At 33.1% G+C, this 18,082-nt stretch overlaps 1 protein-coding gene across 2 annotated transcripts in view; it reads left to right on the top strand.

Annotated features, from left to right (window-relative positions):
• LOC145279788 (serine/threonine-protein kinase Sgk2-like) overlaps positions 1 to 18,082 on the top strand; it is a 207,931-nt gene that overhangs the window by 122,058 nt on the left and 67,791 nt on the right. For both annotated transcript variants that reach the window (XM_080131113.1, XM_080131114.1), the window contains one exon: positions 3,087 to 3,170. In XM_080131113.1, coding sequence (XP_079987239.1) covers positions 3,087 to 3,170 — 84 coding nt within the window. The remainder of the gene's footprint in view (positions 1 to 3,086; positions 3,171 to 18,082) is intronic.

Below are 18,082 nucleotides of genomic sequence, written 5' to 3'. Positions count from 1 at the left end.
AAAAATAAAAATTGTCTCAGTCGTGAAGGATTTCTCCTCCACCGAAAGAGAACAAGAAATAGAAGTGCAGCATCTGAAGAACAGATACTCTGTCCTGGTTGTAGACAATGAAGAAAAGTTCATATAAAAATGTTCTTACAAAACTGTATATATGTACATGTCAAGTTTAGTTGTTTGAAGGCAGTATGTGTATGTTGCTTTCATATAGGTCCATGTATGTGCGACGGGTCAGTCCACATAGGGAAGTATCACCAAGTTGGATATTGGAGTCTTCTTGTTTATACCATTAGTTGTGCTAAAAGCGGGAAGTTTTCTGCCCAAGAGAGGAGTTTTTGCAGTCACTCCAAACAACATGGATGAGTAGATAGTTGTGCTGTTTTGTAGCTAAAAGTGGAAGAACAGGAGAGAGCACTCCCTTTTATAAACTTTAAAACCTTGCATGAGAGATTGTTTCTGATTAGACAAATCAGAATCAAAGTTAAATGTTTGCTTCAATCAGCACCTTATTTAGAAGTCAAACAGATATTCAAAACATTGTCAATAGCAGTTTGTTTTTGCTGTCCACAGAACTACTGCTGTAGTATTTATATTATTTGGACTAGTTTTTTCATTTTGAGTGTTGCTCTCGCAACGTTTTAGCCGATGTAACTTCCGACATTCTTCGGGTGCATCTTATTGAATTTTGGAATCTATACAGATTTTCAAACTGAGCCCTTTGTAAAGATTTGAGAGTTCCGCAAAACATGCCTGAAAAAGGCTGGAGGTTATGTTGTGGGAATAACCCCCCCCAGATGAGAACATATTCAGTTTACTTGTTCACATATGTTCGACAGTTTTTAGAAATTTACTTCAAAACTAACTTATCTCTAGCCAGGTTTTTATTTATCCCTCTTTCTCTCCAGTTCATCCTTATCACTTTTTTGCATAATTTTGTTGATCGTCCTGTGCCAACTACCCATACTATCTCATCTATTCATTCAGTGTGATCATATTAATGAAATCTGCTGTTTTACATCCATCTCCCGTTACTGTCCAGATTGAATTTTCTATTGAGGTTATCTGATCTAAGTATGAGGCTATTTTCCACCTCTACAAACATGCTATCAGACCATATATGGAATACTGTTGTCATATTTAGGCTGTTTAAGTTTAAGGGTCAGAAATATATCTGTAATTTGATTGGCTCCCACCTTTTCTTCTTCTTTGTACCTTCTCTTTCACAGACATGAAGTTGCTAGTCTCAGTCTTTTCTAAAATTACTATTGAAATATGTTCTTCAGGACTGTCTGAGCTATTTGCTGCTTCCTTTGTTTCAACTCGTTTGATTTGTTGGTCTAGTGGTCTCCATGAATTGGCTGTTTTGATAAATCATTGTTATACAGCTTCCTATTTCGGTACATGTTATTACTAGTGTGTATATGTGTGTGTTGGCAAAGTGGCATTGATTTCACCATCAAATACCACCAAGATTGTATCTCAGTTGAAGGTTATTATGAATTCAGTGCAATGGTTATAATGGTTCGAGTGCTAAAACAATAATGCTTGGTTGGTTTTTGTGACATGTCAACTATTGTTGGATCATTTTATACTGAAACTGTACATATGTTTTGTATACCATTTGTACGCAGATGAGTTTTTTTTGTAGATGTATATACTGTAAACAAATAAGTTGTAAATGGTAGATTCTGTTTAACTTTGGTATGAAACTCTGCAGGTAGTACCATATTGGACTAGAGTGGGTTAGGGTTAGTGGTAGCAGCAACTAAGGGAGGACTCTCCCACTGGTTCCCAATTTGGGCTTCGTCACTGGGTGCAGTATTATATCATGCACACTACAGTTGGGTTTAACTTGTTGACAGGGCTGGGGAAGATGAATTTTGGGGTGGGGTAGTAGTGAACACCTTGCTCAAATATGCCCAAGGCAGTTTAGTGCCATGTCTGAATAAGAATTCTATTTAATTCATCAATGAGACTCTGATATAGGTACTGTACTATCACTCCAGGTCAGAGTAGATCCGTAAACAATAGTAAATGAGGGATAATCTCACACTCCCACTCTCTAAAACTTTTAAAGTGGAGCTACATCACTGGATGCATTCGTGGGTGGGTGGCAGGGGGGGGGGACAGTGGCCATCACCTCCTGCATAATAGACAGCTGTCTCTTCATGGTAGCCTTAGCCCTAATAACATTTCCTTCCTGCCATATCTTGTTTCATTTGTAGCGATCACATATTCTAATTGCATTATGTACTACTTTTCTATTATGTAAATGGACAGGTATACCACTGGAGTGAGTGGCCCTTCCTCGCCAATCAGAACAGATATTTTTCTTACAGCACCCACACAATTTTATTCTCTAACCCCTGTCCAATGTTGGAGTCGGTAAACTGTTCAGAGCAGACATATTTTGTTGGTTTCATCAAATATCCCCAAAAATGGTAAATCTGCTTTAGTTGCATGCCACGCTTTATAAAAACCGACTGTGTAACAGTTTAATTCCTTTTTCAGCACAGAGGAATAAAAGGTATTTTTAATTTGAAACTATGATCTTGTTTGTTGATTTAACTGTTTGACTCAAATAAATTTTCTATTTTGACCTACTTGTTTCTACCAGATCAGAATGTCTGAAGATACTGGTTTCCTAACCTAAAATGCACCAAACATTGATATTTTTTTCTTTTCCCACTACAAAACTCGATCATGTTCTGTAAAGTCAAAACAAAATCAACAATTTTCCTCTACAAAACAACCGAACCAAATACTATGAATAAATATTTGAAGATATAAAGAACTTGAAGCATAGAAACTTTTTCCAAAATTACTAAGATTTTAAATAGCCCAAAAAGGATTGATATGCCATAAAACAAAACAACCAAACCTATTTCAGCCTACAATTACTTTAATTATAATGAAAAAACGACTAAACCCATTCTTCTAAATCGGGTTTTGATCTAATAGATGATTGTCCAGTGTATTGTTTGCATAAAAAGTTTATCCAAATTTATTGAGACAGGAAAAACATTTGCAGCTGCCAATTTCCTTTGTCTTTGGAATATACTGACCCTCCCATCCTTTTCTCTGTGCAGGTCTACAAAGTGGTGGTCAATTCTGCTGGACGCACCTGGTTCATCTTTCGCCGCTACAATGAATTCCACTCCCTCTATGAAAAGGTAAGATAAAATTTTGTGTTTTTTTTTATTCTAATTTCTGATAACTATTTTTATATTAATATAAAGATGACAAAACATTAAACTTATTACATTTAGTAGTTCATGTTTTGTTATTTAATCAGTTGAGCTATAACTAAATTAATTGAGATCAGAAAAAAGAGTTAATATATAAACAGGCTGGGATGCTCCATTATCTTACATGAGTATATCCATTCTCTTGGTTTTGATTGGTTGATTGTCGATGTATAGATATTCTACAGGGTGACCCCCCCCCCAAAAAAAATGGGCCCCAACTCAAATTAGGCCCCATTTCTTAGTGTTTTGTCCGAACGAAATTTAACACAGTGTATTCTTTGTCCCAGCTCCCACTGGGGTCTTGGTGTACTCACGGTCGTTGATTCTGCCATGTCCTGTAAAATAAGTGCAATCGGTGAATAAATAATGGAGATATTTTTTTTTTGGGGGGGGGGTTACCCTGTATTACATAAATATATTTTTGGTCACCCTGTATTACATAAATATTTTTTTTTTGGTCACCCTGTATTACATAAATATTTTTTTTTGGGTCACCCTGTATTACATAAATATTTTTTTTTGGGTCACTCTGTATTACATAAATATTGCTTGATTCAGGCAAGAGTTTTACTATCAACTTCATGGAGTTACTATAAATTTCAATTCGATTTTTCTTTAACTCCTGCTCCTTCTACTTGATCATCGTCATCATTGGTTTAATATCTGTTTTATATGCTGGAATGTGTTGTATAAGCGTTTAGAAATTTACTTCTAAACTAACTGTTGTAGAACGGTAAAGGTCCAGAAGAAAGACACAGCTATGCATTTAATGGAAACAAAACATATTGAACAGAAAAGCAAATGCAACAGATAAAGAGAATGGTTATACGTCATTTGGACTGCCAAGACTTGTGCATAATGCCGAGAGGCATATTTTCCTGGTCTTTATAGTAAGTGTAAGCGTTCAATATCATCCTTAAGGTGGGTACCACAACACTGACCTATCTCTGGCCAAGTCTTTGGAAGTTATTTTCGTAGTTAAGACAAGATTTTTATAGGCTAAATGCTCTTCCTGAGGCCAAACCCAGTGAGATAATGTAGACCAGTGCTTTTATCAAGACACCATCTCCAAATGATTGCCTATCAAGGCTAAAGAGCACTTCACTTGTTTTGACATTTTCACCTTTCTATTTCTTTTTTTTTTTTTTTTCCCCTGATAAGTCAACACCTACAAAACTAATAAAAAAGAAACTACAAAATTAACACTAATAAAAGTTGTGAAAGTCTTTAAACTTTATAAAAAGTGATCCTGCATGTTATTTAGATTATTCTTACTATTATTCTCATCTACCTAGTGTTACCAGATCAGGGTGTCTGAAGATACTGGCTTTCTGACCCAAAACTTTGATATTATTGTTTCTTTTTAGCCTTCCCCTTTGCAAAACTCAATCATGTTCTGCAATAGCAAAAACAGAAACAACAATTTTCCTCTACAAAACAACCAAACCAAACACAACACTGTGAATAAACATTTAAAGATATAAAGAACTTGAAGCATAAAAACATTTACCAAAATGACTAGATTTGATTGTCTAATTTCTACTGTACACTCTTTAACCCTTATCCTCGAGTGGCCTCTTGGTCTTGATAATGTGGTGATGCCTGTGTAAAAAAACAAAAAATAAAAAAACAAAACAAAAAGGGTTGATATGTTGTAAAACAAAATAACCGAACTAAGCCATTCTCATCTTGGTTGTTATATTCACAACATTTTGCCAGATGTAATCTCCGATCTTCATTTTTTTTTTTTTTTTTTTTTTTTAGAACTTAGGAGCCTAATAATCAAACTTGAAAATCTTTTGCCAAACTTAGAAACCTATACAGGACTTTGAACTAAACCCCTTATTTCTACCATGGAGGTAGATTCTTCTGTCAGCCATAACTGGATAGAAGAATTAATTTTATATTCTCAATTATTAGGATTGAACTGTCAACCTCAGGAAGACTGCTGCTTAGAACTGAGTGTTGACCAACACCTTATCTGTTACACAACATGTCCATGTGGACAATTTTAGTATGAATTTTGCATTGTGCAATACTCTGCCAACCGAATGTGCTACCTCAACTGTTCTACATCTAACCCAAGAACTCGCATCCATCCTTTCAACATTGCTAAGCTGTCAAAGTCTCGTCTTCTGCACACATCTTATACTGTCAAGATTTAACCTTCCTCTGAGGTCATCTAAACTAAGACTGTCTTTAGAACACACATTATACACCCATCATATTATTTCTCTTCATGTAACACAATTCATTCCGTAAAGAAGAATTAAATTCATCATACAGTTGTGCTAGTGTCACAGATCTTCTCCACTTTCTCATACCATCTTGCTTTTTTCTCCATAACATTAAGTAGGTCTTCAAATAAAAAAAATATCACTAATGATAGATATATTAAGAAATTATATTATATATACATTTGTGTCAGAACAAAATGCAATGAAAACTTGTTTATAAGCGATAAAAATGGTTTTGTTTTAAAATGTTAAATGAGGAACCATTTTGATTAAAAAATCTATTTATGCATATAATCTGAAGAAAAACACATTTATATTGTGTTAATATGTTGCAGGAATTGAATCAAATGTTTACAAAATGAAATATAACAGATCGGAGGTACTGCCCTATGTAAAAATAGAGCTGTTAAACTTAAGCAAAGCTTTAGCAAAATGTTAAAAAAAAAGAAAGATGTTTGTTTTTTATAGAAATTATTTATAAAAAATCGTGTGAAATAAATATTTTTATCCATACTTTAATTTTTAATTGGTTTTGAAATTTTTTGTATAAAAAATGTTATTCAAGAAATGTAAATAAATTATTTTTATAATTCCATATAAGACTTTACTTTGTTTCAGTACTCATAGTTTCTGATCCAAATTTTTGAATGCCTCATGCAACTTTAATAGTATTAAAACATTTTTTCCCCTATTACTGCATAATAATGCACTGATTTTGATTCCAAAGCATTCTTCATTTAATAATGTATCAGAAACCATCAACATAAAACAATTTTTATCGCCTATAAACTTTTTTTAATCTCATTTTGTTTGCTGACTCTATATGATTACCTAAATATCTTACTTTTTATAGTCAATAAATTTTAAAATGTCTGTTAGAATTTATTACAAACCGTTTTTTCCATAGATGCATATATGCAATAATATAATATGAAATATAATAAAAAAAATATTCTGAGTAAAAGACATTGAAAAAATGTAAGATTCTTTAGAGCTTACAAGACTTTTCTCATATATGCATGAACACACATGAAGTTTATAATTGAAGAAAATAAATCCATTATTTAAAGTAGCAAATTTTGTAAAAATGTGAGAAATTTTTCTTTTTTTTTTTTATATACACAGTGGCACATAGAAATTTTTGCAATTAAAAAGTATGGCGCTTGTTTACTTTTCATAGCAATAAAATTAAGTGTCATAAGGCAGCCTTTAAAATGTATCAAAACTGATTTAGTTCTTTTTTTGTAGATTCTTATATGCACACAAACACAAAACTCATGTCCATGTACTTTAGGAGAAAAAAAAGTGTAAAACTATTATAAAACATGTTTACATATTTATTTATTTATTTGCGGACTGTTATCCTCATCTTCATAGTTGTTGTTTTATAATGTTTTGACCAACTATTCCTCTGGCCTTTGTCAGGTAGTTAACAGCAACTATAAAGATGAAGATAACAGTTTGCAAATAAATAAATAAATATACAAATTACTCATCTCAAAGGATTTCAATAATAAAAATAGTGATATTTAGAGTTGAAAACAAAAAAAAAATCGATTATTTTCAGTAGTAAATAAATGTAAAAATGTTGGAAGTCTGTTAGAATTAATTGCGAATCAATCCTTTGTTTTGTGTGGAGACATTCACAGATGTGTTAATTGTACAATAAAAAGAAATAAAACTTGCTTATGTTTAGTAGCAAAGAAATTTTTTAATGATATTGTAAGATGTCTGTTAGAATTTAGTGCAAGAAATTTCTTTATGAATTCTTTTGTACACACAGACACATAATTTGTACAAAAAAAATCACTTAGTAGCAAATTTAATGTAAAAATGCATATGGTCTCATTGAATTGCATTAAAAAAAATGTAAATATTTTATGAGTCCCTATTTACTTATTAAGGGCAAAATTAAATAGAAAGTGTAGTTTTAATGTGCGGCAAATTCAGCTCCCCTTCCTCAAAAAACACCTTGAATAAATGAAAATTACCTCAATCTACTGACGATAGAAAAAAATGAAGTCTATTATCAGAACAGATATTACATTTTGCCCCTAGCTAAAAAGCCAAGATGAGTTAAGGTAGTAAGGCTTAATGTTGGAGGGAAGCTTAGTAGCATAAACCAGGTATCTCCAAACTATGGCTCATGGGCCAGATCTGGCCTGCCAAATTCTTTAATTAAGCCCCTGGAACTCTTACGTAAAACGTAAAAATATTCAGAAAAAACGACCCCCCCCCAAAAAAAAAAACAAAACAAAAAAACAATGGAAATGTGTGAGAATAGTGTGGTGGTTTTTCTTTTTGTTCAGGAAATGATTAAAAAAAATGAAGTTTTGGGAGAACCAGTTTTATTAAAAAGCAAAGCTAATGAACAAAATAGTGTAAAACACGTCCAGGTCATTTTCTTTTTAAATTTGCACAGTGTAGCTTAAAAAAGCGGCAATAGAACTCCAATTCAAAAACTTTGGAGACCCCCTGATCTAAACGAATTGACGTAAATAATGGAGTGATAAAAAGTATGTGTACTTATTTTTTTTAATAAAGATGTCTAACGTGCATGCGTATGTTTACTAAATTTCATAATAAGAGTGAGATTAATACGTAAAATCAATGAACATAATTCTTTTAGCCAAGTACATCTCTACCTGCTTGTTATGAGAATTAGTTACGTCTTAGTAATAACCGTACTGTTACTGATGTTTGTTAAAAGTGAATGACTGAGTGGACAGCAGCAGCTCCTGCTGCTAAAGTTATCAATTGGCATGATTTTCACTGTTTGAAAAAAAAAAAAAAAAAGTAAGAAATTTAAAGAAATCAAAAAGTAGTTTTAATTTGCTGAAAATTAAATATTTGGTTTAATGTAACATTTTATTTTGTTTATAGTATAACTTTACTAATTTACATTGTGCATTTTAACTAAGAAAAAAGATCAGCTTTAATTTATTTTTGAATAAAATAGGAAAAAAAATCAGAAAGCTGTATAATAGTTACAACTTACTTAAAAGTGATTATTCATTTCTATAATGTTTAATTATGTAATAGTAACATATTTTGTATTTTTGTAAGAGGATTTAAAAAAAAAAATAATATAAAATATTGTTAATGGTTTTATATTTTTTGAAAGAACACTGAAGAATCTACCAATCAAGCATAAAAAGTACAGTAATTTAAACAAAGGCCTCTTATATTATTCCATAAAAACAATATGCTACATCGGTTTTCACAAACAAATTATTGTATCTCATTGTGATATCCTAGAAATTCTGGTCCTAGATATGACCTTAAACTATATCCCATGATGAGATCCTAGCTTGCGGGCTTTGGGGGTGTGGAGCCACCCTTTAATTGCCATTGCTCCCAGGTCCATTCTGACCCAGAGTGGTAGTACCTGTTAGGGTCCCAACTATGGGTTAAATAGAAACAGACTTAAAACAAAAAAAATTCTATTAAAAATTTTTTCTTCAAAATCACTGGATTCAGCATTAAATAATCTGAAAAGGGTTGATATGCCATAAAACAAAAACAACCAACAACCTAGAAATTCTAAGAAATAAATAGGCTGATATTTATGACAAATTTAATTGTTTATCTGATAACTAAAATAGAGCAATGATTTTGTTAAGTAAATTAGCTAATATTTCATTTTTAGGACATAAGCAAAAAATGTCTTCAGTTTTTAATCTTATAACCTGAATAATTTTTTTTTTTAAAAAGAAAGTGGAGGCGAAATAAATAATATGCATGCAAAAAGAGTATGGTGCAAAGATAAAGAGGAAAACCTTTCTCTTTAGAATAAAATACTGATCTCAGTTGCAGTACTATTTAGGTCTAAAATCCAAAATTCAGCTGACTTAATTGTATACTATACAGGTATTTAAATTTCATACACAAACTAATGTGGGCATATTCATATGTATTATTCAAAATACCTATCATGGCTCAATAGCGAACTAACAAAGGTTTTTCCTTTCAAAAGTTTTGACGCGTTTGTTACTAATTTTTATTTAAGTCTGAACAATGACATCATCAATCTAAACAATGAAAGGATATCGACTAGATTAAGGTTTGTTGGATATAAACTGATAAAAAAAAAATCATGAAACATGATGTATTAATCTGCTGCATTATTTTATAAACAGTTTTAACAACTACGTATTACCATCCATATAAAATACAAATCTTCTATATTGTAAAATGTCTATTAAAATAATTCTAGAAAGATATATGCACACACATATAGTGTGTGTGTATTTAGGCAGCATATTTTGATTTAGGCAAACGTTATTAAAAAAAAAAAAATTGACTATGTAATTATTAAACAAAATGGAGTGTTTTTATTTGGTAAGACTTTGTTTTTAATTTTCTAAATAGTCCATTTAGCATTTTGGTGAAATTAATGTTAGTTCCGTAGGTTTCTTGTTCCATTTTTTTTTTTTTTTTTTTTTTTTTTTTGCGAGTACTTCCAATTTTATTTATCAAATTATCAGGTGGTGTTAGTTTTAGTGTGTTTAAAATGGAAAAAAATGTTTACATATAAAAACGTCTTATAAAGCAAAAACATTATGTTGTTTAATAATGTTTACATAGTTTTTAATAACACAAAGTTTTCTCAATAGTTCGATAGTGTAAGACTGGAGTTATAATAAAATCTCTTAATATTATCTAAATTATATCAAATTTCTTGATAAAACCATCATCAGTGCTTCTAAAAATTAAAAAAAAAAATAAGATTTTTCGAAAACAGCAGGTTGTGAAGAAGGTTAAAAATGTTGAAAACAAAAAACCCCTGAGGACTACTTTGTTTAGGAGCACTGATGATGGCTTATCAAGAAATTAAATGCCTCATACATTTTGAATATTATAGATATCTTAGTGATAGGCTGAAAAATTTGTATACTCAAATTATAAGTACGGGCAAAAATGGCTGGACACACATGGGGGGACCTAGTTTTAAAAGCCGATTTATCATAATTTTTTGTAGGTTTCCGACTACTTTTTGATTGTATTTGAAAGATTAAGGACTAAAGTTAATTTCCTAGAGTAAAAAATATTTGTGTGTGTTGAGCAAAAAAAAAAAAAAAGTCGTAGTAGGAAGGCAGGCTTGAACCCATACCACAAAGGAGGAAAAGAACGGGGGAAAAAAGTGACGTCTTTGCTGTTATGAACACCACCAAACCAGAAGTGACGTAGGTTTTATTTAAGGCTAGATAATCAAAAAAGAGGTGATGACTTTCGAAAATATCGGTGAAAAAGCGACCCCTCTCTGTAGAAAAGTGCCCAGTTGAGGGTGAAGAAATTAATGTTTTTTGCCAATTTTTTGGTATTTGTCGTCTGAAGGGTCGAGCTTCAAAACGATACTGATCTTGTGAAAATCCGTCGCCTTTGTCGAAAGTTTTAGGCAGACATGCAAACATACATACATTTATATATTGGTAGCTCAAATTTTTGACCCAAACCAGCTAAAAAGCTTGCCCTATCTCTGATTACCCTTTATGTAAAATTTCAAATGTTTAGACCAGAAAGTGTCTGAGTAATTTGGTAGAGACGGCAGAGGTAAAATTCTTTTAAACTTTGACCCCTATTATGACCCCTTAACATTTATTGTTTTGGGCTCAAATCAAGTTATTAAGTTAAATCCATGTCCAAGGAACCTAGATCTAAAATTTCAATTGTTTATACCCAAAATTGGCGGAGGAGTTTGGTAGAGTTCTCAAAGGTCAAATCGTTGAACTTTGACCCCTTAAGAGACAAATTTCTGGCCAAAAACGGATTACAAAGATTTTCCCAAATCTCCATACTCTGTATATCAAATGTCGAGTCTGTAGACTGAAAATTGACAGAGTTATTGTGTAGGGAAATGTATACAGACAGACACTTTCACTTATATATATATATATATATATTTATTTCTAATCTTGGGGTGCACTTACTAAGTTTAACCACACTGATGAGTTGTTAAAAACGAAACTGCTGTCTATGGATAACAAAATTTTATGTAAAAGTGAAGCACTTTAATAGAGGAACTAATGGTTTCCACTTAGCATAATGTAATACTCTACTTTACAAAAAATCAAGTTCTCTAGGTTATTAGTATTTTAAACAAACAACTAAGCAATATTATTCCCTCTATTCTTGCAGGGTGTTCATTAAATCATATCGTAAAGCATCCAACATTACTAAATATGGTTGAAGTGATCTGGTGTTCAGGTTTAAATTCTTGTACATTTACTAAATATAGCCACACCGAGTCATGAAAGGATGTAAAGTTTATTTAGTGCATAGGTCATTACAGGCATGTAAGATCGAAAAATACAATATGGAGAAAATCATTTAACGAATATGAAATCTTTTCCATGCGATTTGACAGCATTTATAGGTTTCCCCGTTATAATGCTGAATATTACATATAAATTGTTGCCGACAAAACGTTGTGCTTTCCGAGTGGCCGATGTGCACGCATTGTTTGGCTTATGACAAGACTATTTGTCAGCGGCAATTTCACATGTGTTATTCATTTACACATCACCCAAAAACCTGAAAATGTCGTCAAGTTAGGGTGAATGTGAAAGGCGGGGAGAAACAACTAATTTAACATAATTGGAACCTTAAACGTTACCTTTATTTATGCTATATATATAGAGAGAATATGGCTATATTGAAGATGTTAATCATGGACTAAATTGAAGTGGTTAGCTCACAAATATTTGTGTTTTTCAATAAATTATTATGCTGAAAATACAAAAAAAAAAAAAGTTTATTGAATGAAATAATACTAACTCATTTTTTGCCAACAATTTTATTTCCACAACATATTTCTTTTAATAAACAAATCGTGATAAAAAAGATGCGATTATTTGGAAGCTAAACTCTTCAATATATAAATATATATGAAATGTGTTGGTACATTGGCACAGTATATTCATTTTGGCCACGGATGCCGGTGCCCGCTATTTTACTGGGCCGGCAGAGGCTCCCACTAACAACGGTAGTGTTTTTTTTTTTGTTTTTTTTTTTTACAGGTGGGATGAGGGGGCATACTTACACCGGGCAACGTCGGTAAACGGGTTCTGCTAGTCTTATAATAAAAATAAGATCTGTAATTAGAATGACACCCAAAAAATAACTAAAATGGTGTATATTTGACGGTTTAAATACATAAAACTCACATTGGCTTGCTTTGTGTTAACTAGCGATAAAAGTAAGAACTCTAATAATTAGAGCATTTTAACAGATAAACAAGTGTAAATTAGAAAGAAAGGAAAAAGTGTGGGTGAAAATCAATCTGCGATACAAAGGCGTAGTTAAATGCGAGGGTGTAAGAAGTAAATGAAAAATCGATGCGTAGAGAACGTGTAAAAAGAAATTAAAAGAAATGAATATAAAAAAGAGCGACAAAAAAAATTAATGTTGCTTTTGAAAAACAAAAAAAAAGCAATAGTACAATTAAAGGTATCGCTTCTGAGTTGGCAATTTATAGTTTTATAAATGATGTCTTTAATTGGATTGTAACAAGAACTGTAAAAATTAGAACGTTTCTATTAAGCCTGCTTGCTTAAAGAAGCAAATGAAGCTTATTTTATTTACCTCTCCGGGAAGTTAGACACAAGGTCAAGTGTTAAGTTGAAAAGCCAGTCCACTAAGATTACTGCACTCTGGTTTACAAAAATGCCTGAGCAGCCCTGTGTGCATTCTATGGTAGGAGTGTCTTGAGCAATTAGCCATAAACTGACCCTTTTTCAAAGAGAGGGTAAAACCTGTAAAGGTAGATCTTCTGAGACTGAATTGGACTATACCTCAGTCTGACAACATACATAATATATATATATATATATATATATATATATATATATATATATATGATTGGCGTGCAATAAGTAATGCCCCTGACCCACTTCCAGTTGTCTGATCTAGCTGAAATTTTGCATGTGTAATGATTTATATCTCTACGGGTTATGTGGCAAATTATAGCTCTGAACTAATCGTGGTTTCTGTTTTACAGGTGTTTGAACCGAGTCAGGTGTGAAATGGAGCCTGTTGAATGTCGAGCAGTGATCTGGTTTTTGTATTTGAAAGGACGCACACCACAGGAGACATTTGATGAAATGAAAGAAACTTATAGTGATAATGCCTCATCATATGACCTTGTAAAACGCTGGCATCGTGAATTTAAACATGGCCAGAAGTCTGTGGAAACAACTCCCAGACCTGGTTGCCCACCCCCTTCTGCCATTGATGAGGCATCGGTCTGTCAAGTTGAGGTTGCCATTTTGGAAGATCGGTGCATTACTATTCGCCAAATAGCCCAAGATGTCAAGATTAGTACAGGGTCTGTGGAAACTATCATTCATAACCATTTGCGTATGCATAAGGTGTCTGCCAGATGGATTCCCAGGTTGCTCACACCATTCCAGAAGCGAGAACGCGTTGAGTGCTCGAGGATGAATTTGGAGATATGCCAAGAAGATAAGTCAAAGTTTTTCAAAAGACCGATTACGCAGGATGAAACCTGGGTCCATCACTATGATTCAGAGACCAAAGCCCAGTCAATGCAATTGAAGCACTTGGACTCACCACCTCCAAAGAAAGCAAAGGTGCAGCCTTCTGCTGGCAAGGTCATGCTCACAGTCTTCTGGGACCAGGACGGAGTAGTGATGACAGATTTCCTGGCAAAGGGTACCACAATTACAGGAGCCTATTATGCTTCACTTTTGAGGAAATGAAGGGAAGCTATCAAAATCAAGAGGTGGGGCAAGATCAGCAAAGGTACCCTCCTCCTTCAGGACAACGCTCCGGTCCACAACTCGCATGTCGCCAGATCAGAAGCACGGGTGTGTGATTATGAAATCCTTCCCCATCCTCCCTACTCTCCTGACCTTGCACCCTCTGACTTTCACCTCTTCCCAGCCATGAAGTTGTTTTTGAAAGGAAAGCGTTTCCCAGATGATGCAGCCTTGATTTCTGAAGTCATGTCGGGTTGGAGGACCAACCACGGATGTTCTACAAAAATGGTCTCAGAGCTGCATCAAATGATGGTAGCTTGCTTTCGTTCTATTAACCATAACTAGGTAAAATTCTTTAGTAATTTGCAATTGCATTCTGGTTTCACCTATACTAAAGATTGAACCATCAACCTCCAAAAAGCTGTCATTTAGAACTGATTATTACTTCTATTTGTTGTGAAATTGGTCAAAACGTGTGAGAATAAGATCCAAGATGAAAATAATAGTCTGAATAATCCAAATAACAAAAAAGAGGATTTTCTCCAATATTATTTACAATGATGATTTTTATATCCTTTCTTATTAAATGATGTTGATATACTAAAAGATCAAACTAAATTTAGCTGTTCACTTTACAATAAAAACACTTTTTACCACTTATCAAGGCCCAAAGGCCATTTAAGGATAATGGATGTAAGGTGGATGATAAGAAAAACATAATCACTGGTAATGATGATGATTGGGTAGAATTTGATTATTTAAGAGGGTGGTTTAACAAGAATTTGTTTACATTGAACTTGAAATTGACCATGTTGTAGTCAGCTGGAAAGCAGCCCAGCGCTACTGTAATCCACAGACAAGCAGTTCTAAGAAAGAAACTTTGTTCATGGAATATTTATTTAGTTTTAGGTAGAGAGAAAGTGAAACTATTAAAAGTTATTGTAGAGAACAGTATTTTATGCTACTGTTCCATCGAGTATTCGTCTTATTTCTTAAGACCAAGTTTTGGGGGCACTATCTGACCCCTTTGGCACAAATTACCACCCAAAATAAGTTAGTAAATTATTTTAAAATCCTGTTATTTTGAGTGCGGGATGAAATGTAACCAAATATTGTTGTCTACAGCATATTTATGTAACCATATCCGAGCGTTGTTCCAAAAGGCCTCCTATTTTTTTAACTCAAAAACTATAATGTTGAAGAGCTACAAAGACAGGAATGGCACAATTAAAATAAGTGATCTTTTGTGCTCCAGAATTAGTTTTTCTACATAGTCATCAACATACTCAATGCTCTTTTGTCAGTGTCTTTTGATGCTGTCGTAAAAGTTCAGAGCGCACTTTATCACTCGCATCTCTGTTGTCACTCTGAAATTTACGAACCCATCTTCTAACTGAGCTGACATCAACTGCATTGACTCTGTAAATGCTTTGTAAACATTCGACAGGTGTCAGTGAATGTTGATGGGTTCAATGTTTTCTGCATAGAGGAAGTCAATGATGCATCTCCCTTCTGATGCACGTTCATTAGAGTCTCACACTCTCAATATCTGCAACAGAGAGATGAAACTTTCAGGTAATGAATGCATAAGTTCAGTCATCATAAAAATGCAATTTGCAATCCCTTGATTCATTTGAGCAAAATAAAAAACAATAGGAGGCATTACTTTTGGAACATCGCTTGTATCTTAGTGAATCATTTCCTTCCATTGTCTGAGGGTTTGGGTACAGAAATGGCAGTCACAGTCTATAATATCATACAGTGAAGCTGGAATAAATGTTTACATATAAAATGATGGATATATTTTGTGACGAGCATGTGCAAAAGCGCACAAAAGGTATGAGTTGTTCGTGCCTGCGCCGGGGAGCGAACCTGGGACCATTAGATTACAAATAAAAACGTTTGTGAGCGATACTCGCATTACCGCGACAATTGGGTTCGCCCAACGGCTATAAAAAGTCGAGCCGAAACAAAGATTGCGAGTTGTTTCTTTTTTTTGGTCGGTTGACGGTTGAAAAGAACTTGCTGGTGAAGAGTGTGACGTTTGCGAGAAGACAGAAGTGGAAAGAACTGATTCGTTCAACTTTGAAAAGAATTTCTGGCGTGTATATCGCTTAACACAAATTACTCAGCTTTCTCGTGCTGCGACATATTTATTACTAAAAAAAAGAGTACTTTATTTTAACTAAACTGTGGATCCATTCCCTAACTAAAATATATTAAAACATCCTTTGTTGTTCAGTTCCAATCAGCCACTATATTTCACTTCAGGATTAACTCTCATTCAAAATGTTTCATGTCACATGACTAATCTAATCCAATCAAATATCTCAAAACAAGGGGGTGATCTTTAAGGATGGACAAAAGTTCAACATTTGCATAATTCTGTGGATGGGATAGTAAAGGCAGTAAAGCAGCAGCATTATTCATTTTGTGATAATTCCTGATAGAAGGAAAAAGAAACAAAAATGTGTTATTAAAAATTTTCTAGTGTTTTTTTTAAATTTTTTTTTATCAAAGGTAGTCAACAACTATGTTTATCTCAAGGAATTTTAAAAGTTCACTCTCTCTCATAGATAACACAAAATAGACATAAAACATGCCTCTTAGCATAGTTACGTAGACAGGATAGTAAGGATGGTAAAAGAGTGGCACTTTTCATTCTGTGATAATTCCTGATAGAAAATGGGAAAAACCTTAAAAATGCATGATAATTTGAAAAAAATTAATGTAGTTTTTTTTATCAAAGGCACATAATCCCAAGGAGGTTAAAAAGAGATCTCTCTATTTCTCTCTCACCGTGATAAATGTGATATCAGGGCCAGAAAGTGTGATTGAAAAGTCAACATCTCCCAGGAGGGGCACTTTGACCCTGCAAAAGATGTCTGTGTAACCTAGTCTGCATTCCCTGGCAGAGGTGCCTCATGCAATTATCAATTAACTAATCCCTCAAAGAGTTAAGGCAAAGTCGAGAGAGGAGAGTGAACCTCCTAGAACTACACAAAACCAGCATTACACTGTAATCAACAGAAACAAATCATTACATAAATGGTTTAATCTCTGTTGACTTTAGGGCCAGTTATGTACACATAGAAATCATTTTCCCATATTCTTAAAGGGTTTGGAATCTTGTTTTAAAATAGCTTCATTGATATCTGACAATATTTGAACTGCATAAAATCTGTTAGCAGTTGATATAGACTATTGATAAAATAATGTTCACTATTATTAAGAATGATTTTATAGAAATATTGCAGAGAAATATAAGCAACAAAATCTTAATCCAAATAAAAGTAGCCAAATACTTTTTCATGATATCTGATAGTACTCCTAATAATACTCCTGATATTTCACATAAGAATCAAACAAGCCAAGTTTTGTGCTATATCATTGACGATGAAGTGAAGGTTGTAGAATCATTTGATTTTATTAAAACAAAAAGGTAACCTCAACCTCATACACAGAATGTTTCAACGATGATTTTTGGAAAAATTAGAGAAAATCAGAATTTGATATTTAATACTATGGGGATGGTTAGTCAACATATTGGCATTTAAAAATGTATCAAGAAAATTAACTAAAAAAACATAATTTCTCAGTATTTTTATTAAATGTTTCTTTTTTTTTGTTTTAATGGAAATCTTTCTAGACGAGGCATGAAGCCACTTCATGTAAAGAGCTAAAAAAAAATGAAAGATGATTATCACAAAGACAGGAGATATCTATTAACCTTAGTCTTGATAAGACCAAGGTTAGAGATAGGAGGAAAACAGTCAGCAAGAATAGAGTTCCATAAGCCTGTAGTTCTTGGAAATAAGCTACTGGAATAGGAAGTGGTATCACAATGAGGTATCAAAACAGCAAATTGATGGAGACCACT

Source organism: Euprymna scolopes, chromosome 7, assembly GCF_053919585.1.
Source record: "Euprymna scolopes isolate OS-2025 chromosome 7, ASM5391958v1, whole genome shotgun sequence".
Taxonomy (NCBI): Eukaryota; Metazoa; Mollusca; class Cephalopoda; order Sepiida; family Sepiolidae; genus Euprymna; species Euprymna scolopes.
This window is presented reverse-complemented; position numbering and strand designations above follow the sequence as displayed.